The sequence below is a fragment of the Nicotiana tabacum genome, chromosome 18, assembly GCF_000715075.1.
Source record: "Nicotiana tabacum cultivar K326 chromosome 18, ASM71507v2, whole genome shotgun sequence".
In the NCBI taxonomy this organism is placed as follows: domain Eukaryota; kingdom Viridiplantae; phylum Streptophyta; class Magnoliopsida; order Solanales; family Solanaceae; genus Nicotiana; species Nicotiana tabacum.
In genome coordinates, this window is record NC_134097.1 from 11,205,930 (window position 1) to 11,232,382 (window position 26,453).

Consider the following 26,453-nt stretch of genomic DNA (forward strand, 5'->3'; position numbering starts at 1 on the left):
TACGATGTCCTGAAGTTTGAATTTTGAGATTTAAACTCTAGGACGCAGTATCCTGAAGTTTGAGCAAAATTGGCTAATCTTTAAATACATTGTAAATTGTGGGTATATTTTAAAGAGCATGCCTAAAAGTGGCTACATGGTGTCATTTCCACTGTGAAGTACGCTAACCAATAAAGGCCCACGATCCAATGATAAGGTTGTTGTTATACGAAGTGCAGCAATAGCCCCTTTAAAGCCCGCTATTATAATATATCCACAATTTATAATGTATTTAAAGATTAGTCAATTCATCCAAGACTAAGAATCCTTTTTGAGTTGTTAATCTAAAAATTCAGGACTAAGTGTCTTGAATTTCTGAACTACTAATTTAAAATTTAGGACATAAGATTTGAACTTTTGGATACAATTTTCGAACTTTAGGACACGAGATCCTGAAGTTTGAACTTTTAGGTTTAAACTCTAGGACGTTGTGTCCTGAAGTTTGAGAGAAATTGGTTAATCTTTAAATATACTATAAACTGTGGATATATTTTAAACAACATGCTTAAAAGTGACTACTTGGTGTCATTTCCACACTGTTGTTTAATGGCAAAATACAAAATTGACCGGTCAGCTGAAACTAATTGCATTTGCTAGACAGAATGTGTGTGTGTGTGTGTGTGTGTGTGTATATATATATATATATATATATATATATATATATAGTAACGAATTGTATTTTAGGACTCAGACATTATTTCATTTTTAACTTGTAGTACTTTTTATGTATTTTCTAAATGTGTAAATGTTATTTCAAAATACCTAAAAAAATCTATGTCTGAATTGACAAAAAAAAGTCATTTGGCCCTCTAACTCTGAAAAGGTTCAAACAAATTAAAACGAAAGGAGTGCAATTTATCGACTATTATTTTTTAGAGCCGTTGAAGGTATACATTTCTCTTGTTTAGTTGTATGTTAATATTGTAATACTCCTATATTTTATTTCATTGTTACTTTAAATACTTTATAGTTACAATTTATAGTATTGTAATACAAAGGGATTTGAAAGAAGTTTTCCTACTTTTCAAAGTACAAATGGAAAAGATATAACGATAAGCGCGCAGGGACTTCAAGATATTGTTATATACCGATAGTGTAAAAGATTCTTTTACCCTATCATGTCATCTAAATGATAATTATAGATAATAATCTATATATAATAAGTAAAATTAGTGACCTGAAAAATACGATAAATTACCTGTTACAACATATTAAAATCATTGATAGTGTGAAAAGTTCTTTACATTATTGTTGTATATGAATTAAATCCAAATTAAAACAAGTATTTTCCCTTTCTTCTAGGTAATATCAATTAGAGACCAAAAATAAAATATAAAATAGTATAGTAGTTATTTGTAGTGGAATAAATTGAGTCAAATTTTTTCCAAGAAAATAGTACAAAAAAAGAGCAAAATAAGAAATTGTTGTGAGGTGATCCAACTTTTAAGGGAAAAAAGGAATTCAGACATTCAAAGATTTATTGAATGGTATCTCCTTTTTTGTAGACATTTTCAAAGGTAACCATAGACCAAAATTATATGGTTGTATATAAATGAATGGTAGAGGTTTCAAATAAGCAAACATTAATAATTCTCTCTCTTTCAACACCCGAGCCTTATAAATATTTAAGGGGATTGAAAGAGGGAGATAGAAACCGACGTTTTTGTGTATTTGGAGATTCCAAGAAAAGTGAAAAAGTAAAATAAACAACAAAAAAATAAGGAGAGAGACAGAGCAATTCTGCAAATAAGTCTCTCTCCATTTATTTTTTTTAACAAGAAAGCTTTTTTAGTCTTTCTTGTTTTTTCTCATGTGTTGAAAAAAATATTAATTTTCCTTCTCTTGGTTCCTCTTATTAAATTATCATCATGACGTCTAATTTATCATTAGAAGATATAAAAAATGAGCAAGTTGACCTTGTAAGTTACATCTCTAATTCTCCTTATCTCTTTTTTCCCCTTGTATATTTTTCATTTTCTTGAATTTTTTTACTACATATACCTCGCATTAGGGGCACAAGCTAATTCAGTTTCTAGAGTTAATGAGTTTAAAATGAATTTGATCGTATATGTATATATTCTATTTTTTTTGTTGCATAAATATATACATAGTTCGAGTCGAAAGCAATAAGTTTAGTTAAACTGGCTCTAATAAGATGCATGTCATGGAGACCACATATTATACATGCACAAGCACTTACCTTTGGAAAGAGTACATCATGCATTAGGGGCATGTCACGTAGACCATATATTATACGTCGCGGACACCATGCATTAAGAGGCATGTCACGTAGACCATATATTATATGTCGCGGACACCATGCATCGGGGGCATGTCACGTAGACCATATATTATTCGTAGCGAACACCATGCATTAGGGGCATGTCACGTAGACCCTATATTATACGTCGCAGACACTTATAATGACAATGCAAATATTTTTTATATTATTAGTGTAATTTTAATATGTGATAACAGGTTAGTTATTTTTAATTAAGCAGTTGAAAATGATATATTGAATGAATGTGCAGGAAAACATTCCGGTGGAGGAAGTGTTTCAGCAGCTAAAATGTAGCAAAGAAGGATTATCATCTGAAGAGGGCCAAAAAAGGATCCAAATATTTGGCCCCAACAAACTTGAAGAGAAAAAGGTAGTCTTTTTTTGTTCATTAATAATCTTCATATTCTATTTTAATTAAATCTTGAATATTAGCATTAATAATTTATGTTTTTTTCTAATTGTAGGAGAACAAGCTTCTCAAATTCTTGGGGTTTATGTGGAATCCTCTCTCATGGGTTATGGAATCAGCTGCTATTATGGCCATTGTTTTGGCCAATGGAGGAGTAATTACAATATTAACTTATACAGTTATTTTTTATATTAATAAGGTTAATTAGTGCATAATTAGTAATGGAGAAATCTTCAAAAAAATGCAGGGCAAGCCACCGGATTGGCCAGATTTCGTTGGTATCACTGTATTGCTCATAATCAACTCTACTATCAGTTTTATTGAAGAAAATAATGCAGGAAATGCTGCAGCTTCCCTTATGGCTAATCTTGCTCCCAAAACTAAGGTATCCCATAATTCATTATCATACATGCTTTAGTGAGAGGTCAGAAGCGGTAAGATTCAGACTTAATGAGTTCAATCTTTATGTTTTCATCGCTGAACTCAGTGGACTTTTGCAATAATGGCTTCAAGATTTAATATTTGTTAAAATTTTAATGATTTTCACGTATATATCTATGATCCGTGTGAAATATGATGGTTCAGTTGAAGCCATTGAACCTATATTGCTTCCGCCTCTAGTTTAGTCCTCTACAGAGACGGATACAACATATTAACACCGTGTTCATCTGAATCCAATACTTTCAGTTTGGAGTATAAATTTATGTGTAAAAATTCACTAAAATTGCTATATATAGTAGGTCTGAACCCATAATTTTAGAAATATAATAGATTCAATGCTAAGAATCTTAAAGATTGAACCTATAGAGTTAGATTCTGGCTCCGCCTTTGGTCCTCTATCGATTTCTTAATGTGCTATGATGATATTGATCATAATCTTTGAAAAAATTTGTGACTTAATTCAGATTCTGAGAGATGGAAAATGGTCAGAGGAGGATGCCTCAATCTTGGTTCCAGGTGATCTTATTAGTATCAAGTTGGGAGATATTGTCCCAGCCGATGCTCGTCTTCTTGAGGGTGATCCCCTCAAGATTGATCAGGCTGCACTCACTGGTGAGTCCTTACCAGTGACAAAGTTCCCTGGTGCTGAGGTTTTCTCTGGTTCCACTGTCAAGCAAGGAGAAATCGAGGCAGTAGTCATCGCTACTGGTGTTCACACCTTCTTTGGAAAGGCTGCTCATCTTGTAGATAGCACAAACCAAGTTGGTCATTTCCAAAAGGTAAAAGAAAATAACTAATGATTTGTGGTCTGAAGTTAAAGATTCACTTAATTCTTGAAAAAACGATTGTGATTTGGGATTCTGAACTTTGGCTGGATTGCGATGATCAGGTATTGACTGCAATCGGAAACTTCTGTATCTGCTCTATTGCTGTGGGAATGGTGATTGAGATAGTGGTTATGTACCCAATCCAAAGGCGCAAATATAGAGATGGAATTGACAACTTGCTTGTGTTGCTTATCGGAGGTATCCCAATTGCCATGCCAACAGTCTTGTCTGTGACAATGGCTATTGGATCTCATAGGCTTGCACAACAAGGTGCCATTACAAAGAGAATGACTGCAATTGAGGAAATGGCCGGTATGGATGTCCTTTGCAGTGACAAGACCGGTACTCTCACCCTCAACAAGCTCACCGTTGACAAAAATTTGATTGAGGTTGGTAATCAGGACAACGTTGTACCTTTTTTCGTGATTATTATAGTTATATTTGAGGAAATATGAAGGCGAAAACGTTATCAATGTTTGGTGGTTGTAGGTTTTCCCTAAAGATGCGGACAAGGATACCGTTATGTTACTTGCTGCTAGGGCTTCCAGGGTTGAAAACCAAGATGCTATCGATGCTTGCATCGTTAACATGTTGGGTGATCCCAAGGAGGTAATATATTTTATCATGAGGTGATATTAGTAGTTTTTTCACTATTCCAAGAAATTGTAAAATGGCATTATATGCTTCTTGGAACTTTGCAGGCAAGATCAGGCATCCAAGAGGTTCATTTCTTACCTTTCAATCCGGTTGAAAAGCGCACAGCAATTACATATATTGATGACAAAGGAAACTGGCACAGGGCTAGCAAAGGAGCTCCTGAGCAAGTACGATAGTGTTTCTATATTTGCCTTCACTTCATGTATTTCCTGTGTTCGGCATCTCATCTGCCGTTACCCTTTGCCAGATTATTGAACTTTGTGAGCTCAAAGGAGATATCAGGAAGAAGTCCTTAGATATCATCGACAGCTATGCCAACCGTGGTCTTCGTTCCTTGGCTGTGGCAAGACAGGTAAACTAACATACTGTTAGATAACTCTGTTTGGATAAGTGCATCATATTATTGATTGTCGTTAACTAAGCATGAATACATGATATTTATGCAGACTGTACCAGAAAAGAGCAAGGAAAGCGATGGTTCACCTTGGGAATTCGTTGGCCTTCTGCCCCTTTTTGATCCTCCAAGGCATGACAGTGCTGAAACAATCCGCAAAGCTCTTGATCTTGGTGTTAATGTTAAGATGATCACTGGTGACCAGCTCGCCATCGGTAAGGAAACTGCCCGTAGGCTTGGCATGGGAACCAACATGTATCCTTCTTCAGCTCTTCTTGGAGAGCACAAAGATGCAGCCATTGCTTCAATTCCTGTCGATGAGCTCATTGAAAAGGCAGATGGTTTTGCCGGAGTCTTCCCAGGTAAATATTAGTAGTACTATCATTGAACTACAATATAGAAAAGTTTAGGCAAAAGAACTAACATAAAAAGGTTTGATTTTGTGTAGAGCATAAATATGAGATTGTGAAGAAGCTCCAAGAAAGAAACCATATCTGCGGTATGACAGGAGATGGAGTGAACGATGCACCAGCACTAAAGAAGGCAGACATTGGTATTGCTGTCGATGATGCAACAGACGCTGCCAGGAGTGCATCTGATATCGTCTTGACTGAACCAGGTCTTAGTGTTATCGTGAGTGCTGTGTTGACAAGCAGAGCCATCTTCCAGAGGATGAAGAACTACACCATCTATGCAGTTTCCATCACAATCCGTGTCGTTATGGGATTCATGCTCATTGCCCTTATCTGGAAGTTCGACTTCTCGCCATTCATGGTCCTTATCATTGCCATACTCAATGATGGAACTATCATGACCATCTCTAAGGACAGGGTGAAACCATCTCCATTGCCCGATTCGTGGAAACTCAAAGAAATCTTTGCCACTGGTGTTGTACTCGGGACCTACCAAGCGATCATGACTGTTGTGTTCTTCTACCTTGCAGCTGACACTGATTTCTTCTCTGTATGTTATTCTCCCCCTAAACTTAAACAAAAATTGAAAACATAACATGAAATAAACTAACAAATTTTATCATATATGTGCAGGAAAACTTCCATGTTAGATCAATCAGAAACTCTCCAACTGAGCTTACAGCTGCACTATACCTTCAAGTGAGCATTATTAGTCAAGCTCTCATCTTTGTGACCAGATCAAGAAGCTGGTCATTCGTCGAACGCCCTGGCCTTATGCTTGTTGCTGCCTTCTTTGCCGCCCAATTGGTAAGGATCTTGAAAAATGAATTACTTGACTTGGTTTTTAATGTGTTGTTCTATCGGAAACAGCCTCTCTACCTTCTCGAAGGTAGGGGAAGGTCTGCGTACACCCCCCGACTCCACATTATGGGATTACACTGGGTTTGTTGTTGTTGGTTTTCAATATGTGGCTACCTGAAATTCATAATTTTCTCCTATTTTTTCCAGGTTGCTACCGTGCTCGCTGTATATGCAAACTGGGAATTTGCCAGGATCAAGGGAGTTGGTTGGGGATGGGCAGCAGTTATCTGGATCTACACTATTATTACCTATATCCCTCTTGATATTCTTAAATTCATCATCCGTTTCGCTTTGAGTGGAAGGGCATGGGATTCAATGATCCAGAACAAGGTAAAAGAAGCAACAAAAATTGACATAACATGAACATTTCCATTGAATTCTATTCTTGACTAATTAGTAATATCATTTCTTGAATATATTAGACTGCCTTCACAACCAAGAAGGACTATGGAAGGGGTGAAAGGGAAGCACAATGGGCTTTAGCTCAACGTACACTTCACGGTCTCCAGACACCAGAAAACACTGGCCTATTCAATGACAAGAACTACAGGGAATTGTCCGAGATTGCCGAGCAGGCTAAACGTCGTGCTGAAGTTGCAAGGTATATGAACAATATCATAGATGCTAAATTAAAAAGGGCAGTCAGGTGCACAAAACATCTTGCATTCATGCAGGGTCCAGGGAAGGGCCGCACCCCAAGAGAGTGTGATGTAGGCAGCCTAATGCAAGCATCAGTGGCTGATTCCACGGCTCGAACCCCTGACCTATAGGTCACACGGAGACAATTTAACTGTTGCTCCAAGGACAGCCCGGTGCACAAAGTATCTCACATGCACACAGGGTCCAGGGAAGGGTCGCACCCCAAGAGGGTGTGATGTAAGCAGCCTAATGCAAGCATCAGTGGCTGATTTCACGGGTCGAACTCCTGAGCTATAGGTCACACGGAGACAACTTGACTGTTGCTCCAAGGACAGCCCCGTGCACAAAGTATCCCACATTCACGAAGGGTCCAAGTAAGGGCCGCACCCCAATAGGGTGTGATGTAGGCAGCCTAATGCAAGCAACAATGACTGATTCCACGGCTCGAACCCCTGACCTATAGGTCACACGAACACAACTTGACCGCTGCTCCAAGGACCTATTGATGTGAAATTACTATGATAAATTGTTTTGAGTGACACAAACCTATACTTACAAGAACTATGTTATTGCAGGTTGAGAGAGCTACACACTCTAAAGGGACATGTTGAATCAGTGGTCAAGCTAAAGGGACTAGATATTGAAACCATCCAACAACACTATACTGTCTAAAGAAGCTGCAAATCAAATCAACTTTCTTTTTTTCCCATATAAGGATGGACATTTTTCAGCTGGCATTATGTTGGATGAGGATATTGTTTTGTTGAACAACAAAGGGATAGCTGTTCATTTAAAAAAAAATCTTGAGTATTAACAGTTATCTATAGAAAAAAATAGAAAATAAAAGAAAAAAATTGTAACTAGTAGTTATTTTGTATAGTAATTTATCCTATCTATATGTTGTATGTTATTTTATTTGCTTAGAACAAATCTCTGTCTCCACAATTTTTTGAATTACTTTTTGTTGCAAATGGAGTTCCTCTATAGCAATGTTGCTTTTTTTTGTGTGTGTGTGTGGCTGCAAACCAATTAATGAGAGGTGATGGAGATAAAGGGAGTAGATTGACAAGAAAAGCAATGAAAAAACATGTGGTTAGGTATAAGTAGTAGGATTGAAAATGATAATGTAATAATGTAGTTTGTAAGGTTATTGTGAATACTAATATAGAAATAACCTACTTATAATAATACTATTTATAGCTTCAATGTGCATGTTGTCATGCATAATTTTGCTTGCTTTTTTCAACTAAAAGAACAAGGAAATACAGCAAAGAGAAGGGGGGAGGAAAGAATTTCCTTTTTTTTTAAAGTAGAATAAAATAAAGATGAAGAATATTATAAATAAATCTTGTAAAGAAAATTAAAGAAGCCTGCAATTTATGGCCTCACTTGCACAAAAAGAAAAGATTAATTAACCAATCAACTCTATCTGGATCCCAAATTATTTGAAGCAAGTTGTTAATAAAAGCAATTAATTTTGGTTCCAAGGCTTTCTAAGAAAACAAAGACATCCATTTTTTTTTTCAATTCACAAACTTATGTTTAAATTCTATTATTCCTGGTTATTATCAAACTTTATTAAGGGTGAAGAACTCATAGTTGACATGTAATATAGATCAAAACATTCTCTCTTATATGACTAACTAGTGGCAGTTAGCCCTTGCTTAGCACCGGCCCAATCCAAAACTTGAACTAATTTACATTGTTCTGTGAAAATGTAAAGTTTGGCACACTAATTAATACTTCCTCATGCTCCCTTTAATTAATTTTTTAATCTTTTTTTATAGTCCACAATATTTGATTTTTCAGATATCAAGAAAGGATTAATTTATTTATTTTAAGTTGGCCTTGGAATAAAAAGCCTAGGAGTATTTGTTATATTTTCAATGAGTAAATTAAGGTTAATATGGTCATATTGTTAATTAATGCTAAAAGGTGAATTCCATAATATATGAAAACAAACAAAAATTAAATTAAAGTAGACCGGAGGAGTATGTGGTTTTCGTGGCATATAAACAACTTCAATTACATGTGTTTCCTTATTAATTATCTCAATTAATATCGCCCTTTTAAGTAACCCCAAATAATAGTGAATACTACTTCCATTTTAATATGATCATATTGAGTGCATATGAAGTTGTAGGCCCAAATTCAACATAAATCTTTAATTTAATTTGGATGAACTTCATTTTAGTAATTTTGTAGATTCTTTTTTACTTACCAATTCTACGTATTTGCTGAGAAATAAAAAAAAATAAGATAACCAAGAATTTCAATTGCACTCCACATTGTGGAATTCTTGTTAAATCAAGTTATTTAAGATGGAAAATTGAGATTTTAAATTGATAGAACAAAAATATTTTCACAGTCCAGATTATGTGATTCTTCTTACCAATTTCATATTAAGTTTCTCATTTCTGCTACATATACAAAGAATAGTAAATAACATATTTCAACAACACAATAGTAACAACCACAACTTACATTTAAATGTAAGGTCATACCTGAATTTATAAGTACACTAATAAAAATATTATTTGGTCCTTCCGTAGAAATAATATTATTTTTATAATGCACTAATTAATTTTTTTTCACAAGGGCTTCCCACTACAGTCAAAGCTATGGGTGCTCCCGAATAACTAATGTATAAAGATGTCGTGTATTAGAGAAAAATATACACAATCATAACTTGTCAAAGAAGCGAATTATTTCATTTAAGATAAAGTTTACTAATCATAACTTGACAAGAGTGAGTTGCTCTAGTGGTAAGCACCATCCACTTTCAACCAAGAGGTTATGAGTTCGAGTCATCCCAAGAGCAGGGTGAAGAGTTCTTGGAGGGATGGAGCCGAGGGTCTATCGGAAATAGCCTCTCTACCTCAGGGTAGGGGTAAGGTCTGCGTAAACTCCACTAGTGGGATTATACTGTTGTTGTTGTTGCATTAGAGAAAAATATACACAATCATAACTTGTCAAAGATGCGAATTATTTCATTTAAGATAAAGTTTACAAATATGATACACATGGCATTTCTTGCTATTTCCAAAATACTTGATACTCTATGAAAGAAAGAAAAAATAGTAGTTCGTTCTTTTATTCACTTCAACTTAATCTTCTCAACAACCATTCATAAGCGATGATATATTATTTTGTTCGTCATTTTACAGCCTGCTCTTCAAAAAGTAATTTTGTTAACTCATGATTTGTAAGAAAGGATACTCCACTAACATACTTAAAATATGAGAAATACATCACATAAGCATAAGGTGAGCTACCTATTATTGGCAATACAATCTAAACCATTCCTGAAATATTTGTAAAGTTCTTTGCTTCTTTTTGTGTTGTATGTTAGAAATTTCTTATGACATTCTAAAGTACCAAATAATTAGTGTAGATTTTCAAATAGGATCAATTCTAATAGCAAAAGAAAATAAAGTCTTAGTGTTATTCTCCACTTTGCACAAGAAATTTTCGAAGAGAATAAAAATTAAGCTCAAATATTTTATTGATTTAGTCAAACCAAGTAAACTCAATTAACCTTAAAATAATTGTCCACCTTCTTTTCTCTAAGAAATAAATTAAATCAAAGTTAAAGCGGAGAAAATACAAATTCAAAAAGGCTAAGGATAGAATTCAAAAGGCTTTCAATTTTAGAAAGCTAGGCACATATATCAAAAACCCAAAAGCTTAATGAAGGAACTGTATATTGCTAGTTACATAAATACCCTATAGGCCCAGGTTACAAAGTCAGCATATAATTGGCATTTTAACTAAGATCCTGATTTTTTCTGTCATTAGCCATGTTGACCCGAAGCTCCTTAAACTGTGCCTTATTAATAGTAGGAATGTACTGCTGATCTTCAAAAATAAAAATAAAAATAAAAATAAAAAACTTCTGTTTTACTTGCTAAAAAGCCTTCTGACTTAACACATAAAAACTACTACACTACATCATTGTTAAAAGTTCTGAACTTTAGTTACATCTTTTGTGCTTTTGCACAATACAATAATGACTGCGCCTCAATTCCAAGCAAATTAGATGTGACTAATAAGATTACACAACCAGAAACAAAACCAGATATGCTTTTGCACCATACAAAACATAAAGTAATTAGTTTTCTCTATTCTTTTAGCAACCCAACAACCTACCATTACATTAATATACATTTACATTAAAAAATTTGTTGTTACAATAATAGAGCAAGACTATCATTTCCCACTAGAAAGGAAGTGAAGTTGTTGGAGAGACCGCTAGCCACAACAGCAACTACTACGCCTCAATTCAAGTAAGTTTCTGGTCAATTATATGATTTCTCACTATCCATATCGCTCCATTAAGAACTACTACAACGCTCAATCCCAAGCAGGTTTGGGGTCGGCTATATGAATCATCATTGTCCATGTCGCTCCATTTAAGCCCATTCTGGTCCAATATTATTATAAGAAAAATAATGAGGACATTTGACGTTCTCTTCTCCTACTGCTTCACTCTATGTTTCCATGAAGTTAGTTCAGAAGGGATCAAGTCTTCATTACATGAAAGAACAGCCTTTGCCATTAGTTTTCCAAGCCAAGCATGGTAGAACAAACCCCTGGAACCAAGGCCTGTAAATAACCAGTACTTACACTTGCTCCGACAACCAATGAATTCATCTATACAACCCAAGAGTGGAGGTGATCCTTCTGCAGTGAGTGGTGGCATTGCCCTTAGCCCTGCACATGCTCCTGTTACGGTCCAATCTTTTATTGCTGGATATACAGCAGATGCCTTTGGCAGTAACTCTTCAAGAGCTTTAGAAGCTTCTTCTTCTGGGACATGTCTGGAATAATTCCTCGATTTCCATTCCCACGTTGACCCCAAGTACAACGTTCGAGGTCCCTGAATAGCAAGCCATGCATCTGAAAGAATGGAAGGACTGTGCTCTGGATACTCCTCTCTGAAGTTTATCATTCAGAAAAACTTCTAATAAGTTGCATGTTGGAAGCAATGAATGTTAAAATAATTTCAACCAATAACTTTGTGCCTTAGATACTCGACATAGAAGAAAATAGCAGAGGACACATCAAAAAAGGTTTTTTTTTTTTGTTGGGGGGGGGGAAGAGGAGGGTAGGTTGAAAATTGAACTAGGCAACAAATCCCTCATGCTAGAAATCAGAACCAACTAAACTCAATCTTCTCAAATAAATATTACTGTATACAGATATTCTGTTATCCAGAAAGAAGAATAAAGGGACACAAGGAGCTGGAATAGCTTCATGAAGCAACAACAACAAGAAGCCCAGTAATTTCCCACAGGTCCGAAATAGCAGTTTTTCACCCATTGGCAGTTTTTAGCTGTGGATTACCTTTTGGGGTAATTGTCTAAATTGTGACCATGCTTTTGAAAAACCCGTGTAAACAGCTCATTTGACACGCCTTGCTCTATGGAATGAAATGCAAGGTATGAAAACGGGAAAGTAATTACAATTAGCCTATCACAATCATGAGAGACTTATTGTCATCAAAGTCTGATGTACAATCAAGAAAGACTAATGTAAATACATCGACGTATTTAAAGATAGGATATTTCAGTATTCCCCATAAAAATGTCACTTCATTGCTAAAGAATATATTCATGATATATGGGAAAATTACAAAAGTCATTCAATGTCATATTTTCTTTATAATATTTAGCAAATAAAGTATGGATAAAAATGAGGATATCAAGAAAATGGAGATATCTGATGGACACTGTAGATATATCCATGTAAGAGATGTATAAACTATAAAGATATCAAGACACCCCAGTTCTCAAGGTTTGAACTCATCTTCTTGAGACAAGAGTGGGTTGGCATAGTGGAAAGAACCTTCCACCTTCAATCTATGAGATTAGGGGGTTTGAATCATCTGGGGGGGGGGGCACTGTTTGGCCCTGGGGGTGGGGGAGAGAGGAAGAGGCATGTGGTTGGGGTTTGGCATATTTGAAAGGAAATAGAAAAAGGAAATTCTGCTTGATATGGGAATTACACACATGTACCTGATGTGATCAGGGAGCTGCAAGTGAGCAATAACACCTCTACATGTCCTCAAAGGAAGCCTTCCAGAGAACTCAGGAAGAAAAGCTGCTCTAGCACCTAGACATACGATGACTGCATCATATTCACCTGAAAAGAATATGCAAATCACTAAAATTGACAAGATCATGAAACAATAAAATCACCTAAAGTCATTGATCAGTCTGCTGTCATATTCACCTGAAAAGAACATGCTAATCACTAGAATTAGACAGGACCGCCAAAAAATAGAAAATCGCCTAAATAATTGATCGGTTTGCTTTAAACACTAGCACATTCTGCCCAAAGAAACCTATAATAGGTAAAAAAATCCAACTCCGACCTAGTCTAGACTCTTCACAAAATAAAGGTATTCACCGTTAGAAGTCTAAGTCTTAACAGTACCTTTGAGGAGTACAAAGAGAAGCAGCAAAGTTAATTCCCTTATTTGTTTAGGAAAAGCGGATGATAATGCAATCGTCCCAGTTAGCTTATTAACCCCTTCACTTTGGACAAAAGAGAAGAAATTGAATTAATTTTACCCTCATTCTGTTGTATGAAGCAAGTAAACAGTTCACCTAGAGAGTGGAGGTTGCAAGCTCTTGAATTTATTATCAACAAGATTTTTCTTTTTAAGAAAAGAAAAAACAAATGAAAGGAGAAATGTTTGTTTTGCTACTTCACTTGTATATGAGAAACCACTTCTTGACTACATTTTTTCTGGTGATACAAAGCTACAGTTGGAATCCAAGGAAGCTAAGGTGATTCAATAAAATACCTGCTAATTCTTGAAGATTATGAACTGATTTCTTGTGCAGATATAACTCTTTACATGAAATGCCTGAACTGCACTTGGATTCCACAAAAGTTCTGCATGCTAAGTAGAGAGCCTGAGAGATAATCAACAGTAAAAACACCTTAACGAAATAAAGGAATAGGGACTAGTTCAGAGTTCTATAGTTATTAGGACTTCTCCCTCCAGACCTCAAGATAATTCTGAGGATGAACATTCACAGCTTCACGCATATGGAACGCCAAGTCCAGGGGCACACACAAACCAGGTACCAGCTTCTGTGCAGCATCCTTGTGAATTGACTTTATTCTGCAGCTGGCAATGCAGTTTTGAGCATTCTACTCAAGGACAAGAAGACACATTCCCATAATCATGAAATTACATATAAGTTTCTTATTCCATGTAATAATTTGATGTACTCACATCATTCATCATGTCCATTTTCTTCACAGAGAGTGCTGGTCTCACGATTCCACTGTTAATCATTCAAACCAATTTGCTTAGACACTAAAAAGATGGATACACCTCTTCCGTATAATACAAAGAAAATAGAAGCTCAATGAAGGAATAAAAGATCTTGAGTCTAGGGCATTGGGTCGACTAAAGTGTACATATCAGTTTTCCAACTAATGGTAGTGAAAATATTTAAAGAAAGAAAAGGTTCACTTATACGCTCAGCTAAACTGCTTCAGTTCAATCATGAGTACATAGTAAATTGGCAGATAATACTAAGTACAAACTACACCAACGAGGGATTTGTTAATGGAATATGCTTAATGTGATGCTAAAGACAAATTGGATTCACAAGGAAAGCAAGTTAAAAACAGGATGCAACAGTGAATATCTTCCCCCCTTCTTTACTTTTCTTGTTGGAAGTAAAATTATTTGGACTTACTTTTCTTTCGGTCAGTGATTTAAACTAAAACGCTTAAAATCAAAGAAAAATGTATCACCTTTTTTTTTTTTACATTTTTTAAAATTCGAACTCATTTCCATTATACCCAAAAGCATATATCAAGACATCTTCTTAGCAGCTTATATATAACATGCTTTACACTGCTAACCTTCTCCTGACTATAAAGCCACCTTCTTTTGCTACAGTTTCTGGATTTGATCGAGCATCTTCAGCAATATTTAGAAGCTTTAAACTTTCTTTCCAGCATTCTTCTCCCCGCCACAGAAGCTTAACTGCAAATTTTGAGTTAAATCTCAAAAAGGAATAACAGTAAAAATAAATTCTAAATCTTTAAGCAAATGTTGAGAGACAGTGTAAGGAATTAATTTGAAGGAAGAACTCTGAACCCAACTAGTAAAAGCGTTCACAACAACCTTTGGGAGAGTAGGGATGAAGGAGTCCACCAGACATTCCAGATGCACCTCCACCAACACCAACTTCATCATATATATCTATACGTAAATTCAATTCCTCAGAACTTTGCTGCAAAACATAAATAAAAGATGCAGCTGTAAGCCTATGACAATTGAACTAAAAAGGAGCAAGTAACTTAGCATTATGACTCATAGATAAAATAAGTTGTCAACGGATTTAAGTTATACAAGCTCAAAGATTTGGTAGACAGCTAGGGTACTTTAACTTGTTGTTGCAATTTACTTGTATTATTTAACACTATAGACTCAGATAAAATGAATTTGCTAAAAGAAGAAAACAATTGTAAAAGGATCTAAATATACTCCATCCATTCCAATTTGTTTGGTATAGTTTGACTCGACACAAAGACTTTTAAAACTTGTGGTCTTAAACTTGTGGCTATAAAAGTTTCTTAAAATGGGAAGTTTAAAAATAATTGTTTTCAAATACATAAATGTATCAATCTTTTTGGAACGGACTGATAAGAAAATATTGTCAAGCACATTGGAACGAAGGGAATATATAAATACACTGTAAATATTTTTTACATGGTGCTTACCTTATTTCCCAGGTTAGCAACACACTTATTATAGACAGTAGCGTGTAATTAGCTAACATATAACCTCAATTATAAATAACTTAAACCCATTGTAAAATCTGACTTTATGAACAGGATTAACTATTGTGAACTCAGCTAAGAAAGTGTAACACATACTGCATAATACCTGCAACAAATGCCAAGCAACAGACAGCCCGGCAAATCCAGCACCAAGAACTGCATATCTGAATATAAAATCCAAACAAAACCCAATTGAGAAGAGAAAAAAAAAAGAAAAAAAAATTAAAAAGACAGTGTAATGTACACTCTCCCCATTGGCTTACTAACTAACCGGAGGGGCCTTTGTGAAACAGCAGAATAGCAACGGACAGAGAAAAGGGAAGAAGAAGAAGAAGAAGACACAATTTTGGGAGAAGAATGTAAAAGGCCAAAACTTGCTGATAATTTCATTGAAAATACAGCTGGGTTTTGGATTATAAGCACCATTGTTAACCTCTAGTAGAGGTATTGGTAATAGTGTCTGGTTGCAGGTTTCTAAGGTTTAAGAAAACCCGTTAACCCGAATTTGTGTTTCAGCATATCGGGTTATAAAAACGGATAATTCATTTAAGCTCCTTGAAGTTTCTAAAGATTTTGATATATCCCCTCAACTTGTATAGATATTCTTTTTACACACCTTTTCTTTTGTCATACGCCTTAAGTTGAAAATTGTTTATATGACATACTATATTTACTAGTCCACTCAAAAAAAAAAATACATTTCTATCTTTTGGAAATAATTTAATTTCAAACCTTTTATTTTATCTATTATAAAAGGTTTTATAATAACACAAATGTTATTGATCCCACAAAGCTTTTATTCATTAAACTTTTAGGATCACAAATTTCAAAAGTTCTTTTTTCTTATTAAATTCTATGACAATTGCTATAAAAAAACTCACACCTTAACACCAAAGATTGTTTGTCCATCTGATAATCTATGGATTTTTTAATTGACCTGAATCATTTTTGGATATGCTTTCCAAATCCATCTGAATTAAGAACTCTTTTTGGATTAAGGATGAAATTAAACTTTATGATTTCATTTTGTACTGTGAAGATCTCTTTGAATGTGAAATGATAACTTTGCTTTGAATCATCTGTATCCATATAAGAGTCCATAGCAAGTTACCAAATATTCAAACAGTAGGTGAAATGTAACCATAATTCTCTTATCTTTTCACGTTGTGTTTTACATTGTGAACTGTTGAGCTCCGACTTCCAAATTACAGAAAAGAAGGTAATCTTGATACCACGATACAAAATGTTGAAGCGAAGAGCAAATTTGGTACTAAACATTTGACTCTTAGGTTTAGAGTTTACAAGATAACCAAATTACATAAATATCCACTTCTAAATTCTGTTGAAATTGCAGAAAGTGCAGAATTCTTAAGCATTCTGGAGTCACACGGATAAATTACATTAGATGGCTCAAAGTAACTCAAACCATTTGACACGAGTGGACGTGCATTCCTACCTTGGACACTGCAGTTATCAGTAGACTAATGCAGAGGTGTTATCACAACACTAATTCCGAAAATTAAATATTTCTGCTTGATTTGCTGAAAGCATTAAAATCATCAAATTACATGTGATTTGATGACCAGTTGACTGGAGATAGTGTCCTTGTGATGTGAACTTGCTGAAAGTGCTTTAGAAGGCCAAGTAGAGCACATCATTAGGCTTTTCGGACTATGATTCTCCGTTCTCGTTTGTACTCCACTTCATCCCTTTGATGCATAATTATCAGCGCTCTCCTTACCTGACAATTTTTTAGCACTTGCATCAATACAAGGTGGCCTAGGAATATTGTTCTGGTATAATTTAGGAGGCTTCTACTGGTTTACTATCAAAGAAAGTCAATCAGATAGCACCAGAAATACAAATAAATGGAGAAACTAGGTGAATATTGATGACTAAATGGTATATAAGTGAAGCAGTGGAAGGACTCTTACAATTGATTCATTCATGCCCATCCTGGTCAGTTCATCAATTAGCCGTCTCTCTGATATATGGCTACCAATACCCATTCTTCTCTTAATTTGGGCTTCCGCTTGCTATTCATCGAGAAAAAAGTAACTTCATCAAAACAGTGACTAGAAGGACATATAACTGGAATATGAGTATTGATTGCCCAAGAGTCAAACCTTTATCTCATGTGCCATCTCAGGAGTAAGATTTATATGTTGATTGATTCCAGATCGTGCTGCATCCATTGTGGAATTTTGGAAGAGCCTAATTGCTTCCGTGACGTGATTCTCATTTGCAATTTGGGCGCTAAAATCATGATAAGAAAGAGGCAGATTATTGATCAAAGAACTGTTTATATAGGCGAATCTTATAAAAGGACAAAGAAAACAGTGAAAAGAAACACATGGAAAAAAGGAGGTTTCCTAAACAGTCTTAAATTGCATAGTTAATAGCAGGATGATTCAAGTCCCTGAAGCTTGATCCTATGCAAGAGACAAAGAAACTACTTATAATCGTGGTTACTTACAGTCTCATTCTTGCAAGAGCTTCACTCAACCTCACTATAGCCTCTAGTTGCCGCACAGTAATTGGTATTGCTGCTGCCTCCCCATTATCATTTGATTGCCGCCTCATTTGCTGCAGCAGATAACAGAAGAAGCAAATATCAGTGAGATGATGTACAACATTTTCACAGTCAAGAAAGGTTTTGGTAAAATGTTGCAGAAACGGGAAATCTAAGTTTTGAACAACTCCCCTAGTGAATCCCAAGTTTTTCAGACGGCCATTTGCAAGAGGTATACTTTTCTGTTATCATCCTAAAACAACTTAAACCTTTTATTAGAGGTATGGAGCATATAAATGACTAGAAAGTTAGCAAACTTCCCCACTTGAGAGCAATCCACCAGAACTGCGTACTTGAACAAAATAAACCAAAAAGTACCCACTTCTAATTTCAGTTTCAGTATTTGAAATTTCTTGATACATCCCATAAGCACTTTTTCAATAAATAGGTTGGTGATCCAGCAGACTGAGCATCAGGAGCCCAATGATGTAATTACCTGCCTAATTTTGACATAACTCTCTTGTAACATTGAGGCTGCAGCGGGTGATAGTCGTGGATGGCAATTGGTCCGACAATATTGTATATACCTGCACGAGGAACTCAATTGCTTCAACATCCAGACCTTGAAAATTACAACAATAGTGTAGTGCTTAACTTAAAGCCAGGTTAGAAACCAACCTCTTCAACCAATTATACTCCTTAGAAGTTCTAGTGTCATCCCTAGATGCCTCAGCCGATGCATGGACCTTGATGATATGGCTAGCAATACTCTGTAGTGAAAAAAATACTCAGTAAGTGGAAGCACAAAGAAATATATATCATCTTTAGATGACATAGAAATTTCATTGCTAGCATCAAGTAGACGCAAGAAGATAGTACAAGGGTACTACAATTGAGCTCACAAGGATATTTTGAAAATTAATTACCCATTTATTTGCGTATTCATGCCCAGCATACTAAGCATACTATCTAGATGCCTAGTAGCTAGATTAAAATGAAGTCTACCATACAAATTTTCATTTCACCCACAGACTTGGGAGAGAATCTTTCTCTTACCTTGTCCTGACTACCCATTTATTCGTGTATTCATGCCCAGCATACTAAGCATACTACCTAGATGCCTAGTAGCTATATTAAAATGAAGTCTGTACCCACACAAATTTTCATTTCACCCAGACTTGGGAAAGAGAATTTTTTCTTACCTTGTCCTGACTGAACATCCTAATGTCTTTCACAATGAATATCAAATCGAATCTTGAAAGAATTGTTGTCTGCAAGTCAATGTTATCTTGTGCAGTCTGCAATGCAAACAGCACATCAACTCCTGTTCTATTGCCAACACAAGCTGCAGAAAATTGTAAAAACATTAAAACAATTGAAAGGAATTATATTGACCTTGAGATCATCATAGCGTCCAGATGGAGGATTAGCCGCTGCAAGCACGGAGGTTCTTGAATTAAGGACTGTTGTTATTCCTGCCTTAGCAATGGAAATTGTTTGCTGCTCCATAGCTTCATGAATAGCAACCCTAGGCACCAGTAAGAAGCTCTTTAGAAGAGCTCATGATAGAGTAGACAAGAGTATGATGTTCTAACTAAAATCTACCTATCTTCTGCCCTCATTTTGTCAAACTCATCTATACAGACAACTCCTCCATCTGCCAAGACCATGGCTCCTCCTTCTAGGTAAAATTCACGCTGAATTGTTTCATAAAGAAACTCATCATTTCAAGATATATTGAAAATGACACATTTATCTGAAATGGCTTCTAGACTAGGGAAAATATGGAAACTTACAGAGCTATTATCCCTGATGACAGAAGCTGTGAGACCAGCAGCTGAAGATCCTTTGCCAGAAGTGTATACGGCTACTGGGGCCGTCTTTTCCACAAATTTTAGAAACTAACAGGTAAAAATAAATAATTCAGACTCTCATTTGCATTGGAAATAAAAACTAGGATGAGTAACAAAAGAAAACTTTTGAACCAAATGCCAACTTAAATGGCTCCCTCATGAAGATGAAATTTCAATATTAACAGCAAACTGCCACCATTGTATTCAGTGAAGTAAAACTGACCTGTGATTTAGCAGTTGAGGGATCCCCCAAGAGTAATACATTGATATCACCTCTTAATCTTACACCATCGGGCAAGAACTGCACAAATAGAGTTAGAAATAAACCAATAAATAAACAAAGAGCATTTAACATTGAAGGCAAAATGACATACCTTCCTTGACCCTCCAAATAAAAGGCATGCTACAGCTTTCTTTACATCAACATGCCCAAATATTGAGGGAGCAATCTTTGAGCATATCTTTTCATAAGCATCCTTATCGGATGCAAATTTCTGAAATTCTTCTTTCTGCAAAAAGGAAGGCCATGAGAACTGATACATACAGGAAAATCCAAACAGAGTAAAACAATGACCAAATTGGAAACTAATGCTGTCCAAACAGTACAGGAACGTCATCGGCGTACTATTAGCAAACTGTTATATCCTCTAACTGCAAGGCATATTCATTAAGTACTTGATCTGCTACAAAGAGGTAAACCCTCCCCCCAGTCCATAGCTTGACCGACATTACTTAATCTTCCCCATCCTTTCTCCACTCTATGTTCATGCTTCTTTGCATGTTTTTCTACTGCGACTTGTGGAGATATGTAGGTGGAGACAATTATCTGTATGCAGTCCACTCACTTGAAAGCATGTTGCTAGCTGTAGTTCAAATCTCTCAATTAGCACATTCTATTGATAATTTAGAAATTACCTCATCTACTGTGAAGTTGGCTGACCCTCGAGAATTGGCCTCATTCGTTTCTTCCATTCCAACAACTCTAATATAAGGCTGCCTAACAGCAACAGCTCCTTTGTGACTGCATCCCAGTTCAGAACATAGATCCCGGAAGTTAAAAGAAGATAACAAAGTGACAACACTACAAAAACAATTAAAGTTCATTTATCACTTGGTAGACTCTTACGATGTTGATGAATTTGAAGCCTGAAAAACACTGTAGATCCCCATTATAGTCAGCCTTGTACCAGGCACTATTGTTTGAACAAGATGGCGATCTATAGACAGAAGCATATTTCTTGGAAGCTCTCCCGTAGGGACATCCTACAATTACCCCAACAGAAAACACAAATGAAATGAGAGTATGATTATAAAGAAAGCCAGCAGTCAAGCTTCTATTCTGGAACTAAATGTTCCCTCACCTCAGGGTTTTCCTGCAATTTGAGCGTCTGCTGGTCAACATACTTACTTTTATCTGGAACCACTACCCATGGATCAATAGGACATGGGTCTTCCCCCACCTGGAAAAAATCCTACCATTAGAATGTCATCCAAATTACAACCTCAAATAAAGAGTTTCAAATTATTATTTTATTCCATCAAACCTGAGGAACATGATCACAAGAACGTGGTACAATAGCTCCTCCAAGCCCTGGGCGACATGGAACGATCTTCACATTTTTGCAGTTCTTACATAGCAAGGTTACATAAGTTGCTTTTGCCTTGGTCCTTGATGCAGCAATAACGATCCCAGATACCTTGACCAGCTTTGATATATATTGTGCCTAAACAAGACAAATAGGATTATAAAAATAGGGGGATAAGTAGATCAATTAGAGCAAAACTTAAGATAATAAAGAAAATGAAAAAGTTCAAACAGAAAACTAACCCCAAGGGAACGCATTGACATTGGATCCTGCTCTGACCTTAAGAGTATTTGTACTTCACCAATCTCTGGCTCCTCCATTTCTCCACTCTCACCAGCTACCCTCGATCTCAAACTAGCCAGAACTTCAGCTGCTGCAGTTTCAAACTAGATAACCCCGAGACCATCCAGTAGAGGACACAAGAAAACCAAATGTTATTCAGTAGTAGGTTCTTAAAAGCTTCCACATTAAAGAAACTACAGTATTTCATGCAATTGAAGACAATGATGCACTATCTAAAACACACTGATCTTAAGTGTACTTTTCACTTACAAAAAGCGTTTTAGTTCAACAGTGAATAAAGGACACAGCCACTACCTTCAGTTGTAACAACATACACACAAAAACTATGCCTCAATCCCAAACTAGTTGAGGTTGAATAGTATATGCCCCCTTCTACAACTATTCCGTAACCCAAAAATGCAACTACAGGGACATCCTGTAAAATGCATATACATTTACCTTTATGAAAATTCAAATTTGTCTAGAAACTCAACCCATTTGGTAAGCATGGAGTAAATGAGGCTATAGCATACATCAGTACAAAAACCATCATTCACTCATTTGCCTCACCAAACATAACTCTAACTATATAAACCTCAAGTGCAGAAAGCTATATACACAAACTACAATAACATGAACCATAATTTGCATCAACCGTATCGTTTTCCCTAATCAACGCAATCATAATCCATCGTAATCATTCATTCCAGCAAATCCGGATATAATTTCAAGAAAAAAAAACATGTTACAACTAAGCAGAGCCTTGTGTTTTTAATAAACAATTGCTACTCCCTATACAACTACAAAGAATCAAGCATTCTAATTGGATTAAATTAATATCAAGTGGATCCTTTATGCGTCAACCATTGATGATAAATAACTACAAGTTCAATTCTCTATTAAGCTCTATAGTCCATCAATCACAAATTCACATCAACATATGCCACATATGGCTAACAACGCAGAGAAATGTAATTAGTGCATATTTAATATTTGTGTATCTTTTGTAGATTTCTTAACACGTATCTAGGATCTCCAAAGCTACTATTACCTTTGTACATCCACCCTTGTCAAAGGGTCATAGTACAACATAATCATACATTTCAACAAATCCAAATGTAATTACAAACAAACAAACAAAAAAACTAAATATCCATGGATCCTTTATCAGTCATTTATTGAATTATAACTAACTACCAAAAAATGCTAGGTGATTTATTTCTATTTGCCTAACCCTTGGTGGGCAGAGTATAACTACAAGTGCATCAGCCACAAATTCACATCCACATACGGCTAAAAACGCAGAGAAATGTAATTAAATTGGTTTCATACCAGAGGAAGGTAATCGGCAGGGTTCTGGCGGAGGAGTTCGGGTAGGGTTTGGTCCCGCTCGTACGAAAGGAGGTCTGAAAGGTTAATAATTAGGTAATTTTGGTTCGCGAGAAGTGCTTCTCTGTAAGGGAATACATTCGGCTGAGTTTTGTCGGGGAAGTTTCGTATGAACTCCTTGAATTTCCGGAGGATGACGTGGCGGCTCGCCACTCCATTTTCATTATCTCCGGTTGCTCCGCCGCCGCCGTGTGGAAACTGAGCTTGGTCGCTGTAGTATACTGCTCCTTCGTCCCAGCCTGACATCTCTCTTTCTCTCTCTAAAAGTTCTTCTCTCTTTCTCTCTCTGTTTAACTCACTTTCAGTTTCAGATCTCTCTCTCTTTGTGGCTTCAGCTTCTGACTTTGCGGAGGGTTTTAGAGGGAGTATGATTTTGGCGGGAACCACTTGGCGGGAAAATATGCACGTGAGTAGTGCGTGCGTGTAAAGAGGGGGCTCCTGTTCAAATATATAAAACTTGCGAGTCATAAAGAAAAATAGTGAACAATACACATTGAATGAGTGAAAATCATCTCCGCCTCCCAACTTTTTTTTTTTTATACAATATACATTCTTCCCCCTCCTAACTTACGTAATATTTATTTTGCCCGTTGACATTTCCAATTCGCATTGTATGTAATACTTTTTAAAAAAATTATATATAATATTTATTTTACCCTAGATGATATTACTTATTATTTAGATTATTTTATATTTTATTATGAATTGATATGAGTTCAATAAAACTAAAAATACAATAGTTCTTTTATAAATTTTGTTACTGTATCTACCGCTAATTTTTATGATTATTATTTTAATATTATGCGCGCTACGTATATATATTTAAGTTCTACATTCTCTTACTGATGAAATATTTTCTAAATGTAACTTAAATTTCTCTGAAAGTATAAATAGATAATCACTAAAAATGCATTATCAAATCTATCTCTATTTATTTTTTGTATTACCTGCATTAAGTGTATGTAAGGGTTGACAAACGGGCGGGACGGGGCGGATATGTGTGGGTCGAAAATAGGTATGCAAAAACGAATAAACTATTTGACCCATCTATATTTAACATGGATAGAAAATAGGTTAATCGATGGATAATATGAATACTTGTGTTATTCATGACTTCTTGAATGTGATCACTTTTGGGGAAATTTCTAGTCTTCCAAATTTAAGGGACTCCCGATTTGAGTATTTGCAAATGTAACACATTGGTTATCCGTTGAGTATTTATTTTCTAAATGGATAATATAGATTTTATACATATTTGATTCATTTTTAAAAAGTTCATTATCCAACCTATTTTTAGTGGATAATATGGATGGATAATTTGCTTTTTTATCCATTTGTATGTATAAATGTGATGACCCGATATGTCATTTTTAATTTTAACCTTTATTTCTGTATTCCGAGACCTTAAATAGCTCCGTTTAGCCTTCCTCGATTTTGCGTGCACTCCATATCTCTTTTCTGAAAAAATTTAATGTGAAAAACTAAAGAAAATGTGAAATTCTGTCTTACAAACTCATTGAGTTGACTTCGGTCAACGTTTTGTGTAAATATACCCGGATCAGTATTTTGACGGTCCTGATTAGTCCGTATCGTTATTTGGGACTTGGGCATATGCCCGGAATCGAATTCAGAAGTCCCTAGCTTGATTTAACGCCATTTGTCGAAAACTATAAATTTAAAGGTTTAAAGAATTCCTAAGTTTGACCGTAAATTGACTTTGTTCATGTCGGGTTCGGATTATGATTCCGAGAGTTAGAGTAGCTCTATTATATCATTTGGTACTTACATGCAAAATTTGAGATTATTCTGAATTGATTTGACATGTTCCCGCGCGAGTTATAGAATTGAAAATTCCATAAATTCATTAAGTTCGAATCGAGGTGTGATTTGTAGTTTTGACGTTGTTTGATGTGATCTAAGACCTCAAGTAAGTCCGTGTTATATTACGGGACATGTTGGAATATTCAGACGGGGACCCGAGGGGCTCAGATGAGTTTCGGATCGTTTGGATCATTCTTGGTTAAGTTGGGCAGGTCTATTGTGGTGTGTCCGCATCTACGAGGGCTGGTCCCAGATGCGAGCCCGCAGATGCGGCACATTGATCGCAGAAGGGGAAACATACTAGGCTTGGGGACCATCGCATATGCGGAGAAATGAAGTGCACCTGCGTGCGCTTCGAAGCAAGAAACTGGCGCAGTAGCGGCCTTGCATATGCGGACCTATTGTCGCACCTGCAATGCCGCACCAGCGGATAGTTTTCTGCAAGTGCGAGAGCCATTTCTCCAATGACCTTCCGCAGAAAGCGGAACTTCTCTCGCACAAGCGACGCCGCATATGCGGCCAATATGTCGCAGGGGCGAACATGTCTCGACAGAAACACATATTTCGGGGTTTGGTATTTTTATCATTTTTGAGTTTGAAGCCTCGGCTTTGAGCGATTTCAGAGGGATTTTTCACGAGTATGAGGTGGGTAAGTGTTCTTTATCCGAAATTGATTATATTTCGTGATTTCATAACTATTTTATATCATTAGTGTCACGACCCAAACTCCCTATGTATAACATCGTGATGACACCTAGTCTCTACGACTAGGTAAGCCTAACAAAATGCGAAAAATAACAAAACGAAAGTAAAATTTGGCAACTAACAACACTGGATAATTGAATAACTAGTAACAATATCGCTCGACATGTACAATAACCAATACTCTATAAATACACAGTCTTCCCAAAATCTGGAACATCGTAAGTCACAAGCTACAGAAGAAAAATAGCATTTCTATACAGCAGAGTCTAATAAAAGGAATACAGGAAGTGTTTGACATAGGGGATGAGGTACCGCCTTGTAGTGTCAAAAGTAAATGTGCAGGGAGAACTCATGAGGAACCGCTTCGTAGTCTCAAAAGTAAATGTGCAGGGAGAACTCATGAGGAACCGCCACGTAGTCTCAAAAGTAATTTTACAGGGAGAACTCCCAAGGAACCGTCTCGTAGTCTCAAAAGTAAACACACAACTCAAACTGATAAATACAACAGTTAACAACAAGATTTCTATAGT

General features: G+C 35.9%; 3 protein-coding genes across 3 annotated transcripts; 1 reads left to right on the forward strand and 2 right to left on the reverse strand.

Moving 5' to 3' along the window:
* Window positions 1-1,756: 1,756 nt before the first annotated feature.
* Window positions 1,757-7,871, forward strand: LOC107804769 (ATPase 9, plasma membrane-type). The gene is made up of 15 exons (XM_016628700.2): window positions 1,757-1,958; window positions 2,571-2,690; window positions 2,785-2,883; window positions 2,977-3,114; window positions 3,635-3,949; window positions 4,060-4,386; window positions 4,487-4,606; window positions 4,699-4,821; window positions 4,902-5,006; window positions 5,101-5,410; window positions 5,497-6,011; window positions 6,095-6,268; window positions 6,470-6,652; window positions 6,745-6,923; window positions 7,537-7,871. Exons 1-15 carry the CDS (start codon window positions 1,908-1,910, stop codon window positions 7,631-7,633), a joined length of 2,856 nt encoding a protein of 951 aa, XP_016484186.1. The 5' UTR covers window positions 1,757-1,907; the 3' UTR covers window positions 7,634-7,871.
* A 3,157-nt stretch (window positions 7,872-11,028) lies between these two features.
* Window positions 11,029-16,264, reverse strand: LOC107804765 (uncharacterized). Its single transcript, XM_016628695.2, has 9 exons — window positions 16,047-16,264; window positions 15,882-15,939; window positions 15,117-15,225; window positions 14,852-14,975; window positions 14,211-14,262; window positions 13,979-14,125; window positions 13,773-13,884; window positions 12,979-13,105; window positions 11,029-11,898 (listed from the first exon to the last, which is right to left on the reverse strand). The coding sequence occupies exons 1-9, from the start codon at window positions 16,199-16,201 to the stop codon at window positions 11,439-11,441; spliced, it is 1,344 nt and encodes a 447-aa protein (XP_016484181.1). The 5' UTR covers window positions 16,202-16,264; the 3' UTR covers window positions 11,029-11,438.
* Window positions 16,265-17,021: 757 nt separating this feature from the next.
* Window positions 17,022-23,735, reverse strand: LOC107804766 (DNA replication licensing factor MCM5). Its single transcript, XM_016628696.2, has 18 exons — window positions 23,341-23,735; window positions 21,969-22,112; window positions 21,685-21,864; window positions 21,502-21,600; window positions 21,267-21,403; window positions 21,056-21,161; window positions 20,515-20,649; window positions 20,364-20,441; window positions 20,084-20,188; window positions 19,893-19,984; window positions 19,683-19,815; window positions 19,490-19,585; window positions 18,966-19,057; window positions 18,784-18,874; window positions 18,252-18,361; window positions 17,902-18,031; window positions 17,710-17,811; window positions 17,022-17,516 (listed from the first exon to the last, which is right to left on the reverse strand). The coding sequence occupies exons 1-18, from the start codon at window positions 23,641-23,643 to the stop codon at window positions 17,433-17,435; spliced, it is 2,217 nt and encodes a 738-aa protein (XP_016484182.2). The 5' UTR covers window positions 23,644-23,735; the 3' UTR covers window positions 17,022-17,432.
* Window positions 23,736-26,453: the final 2,718 nt, after the last annotated feature.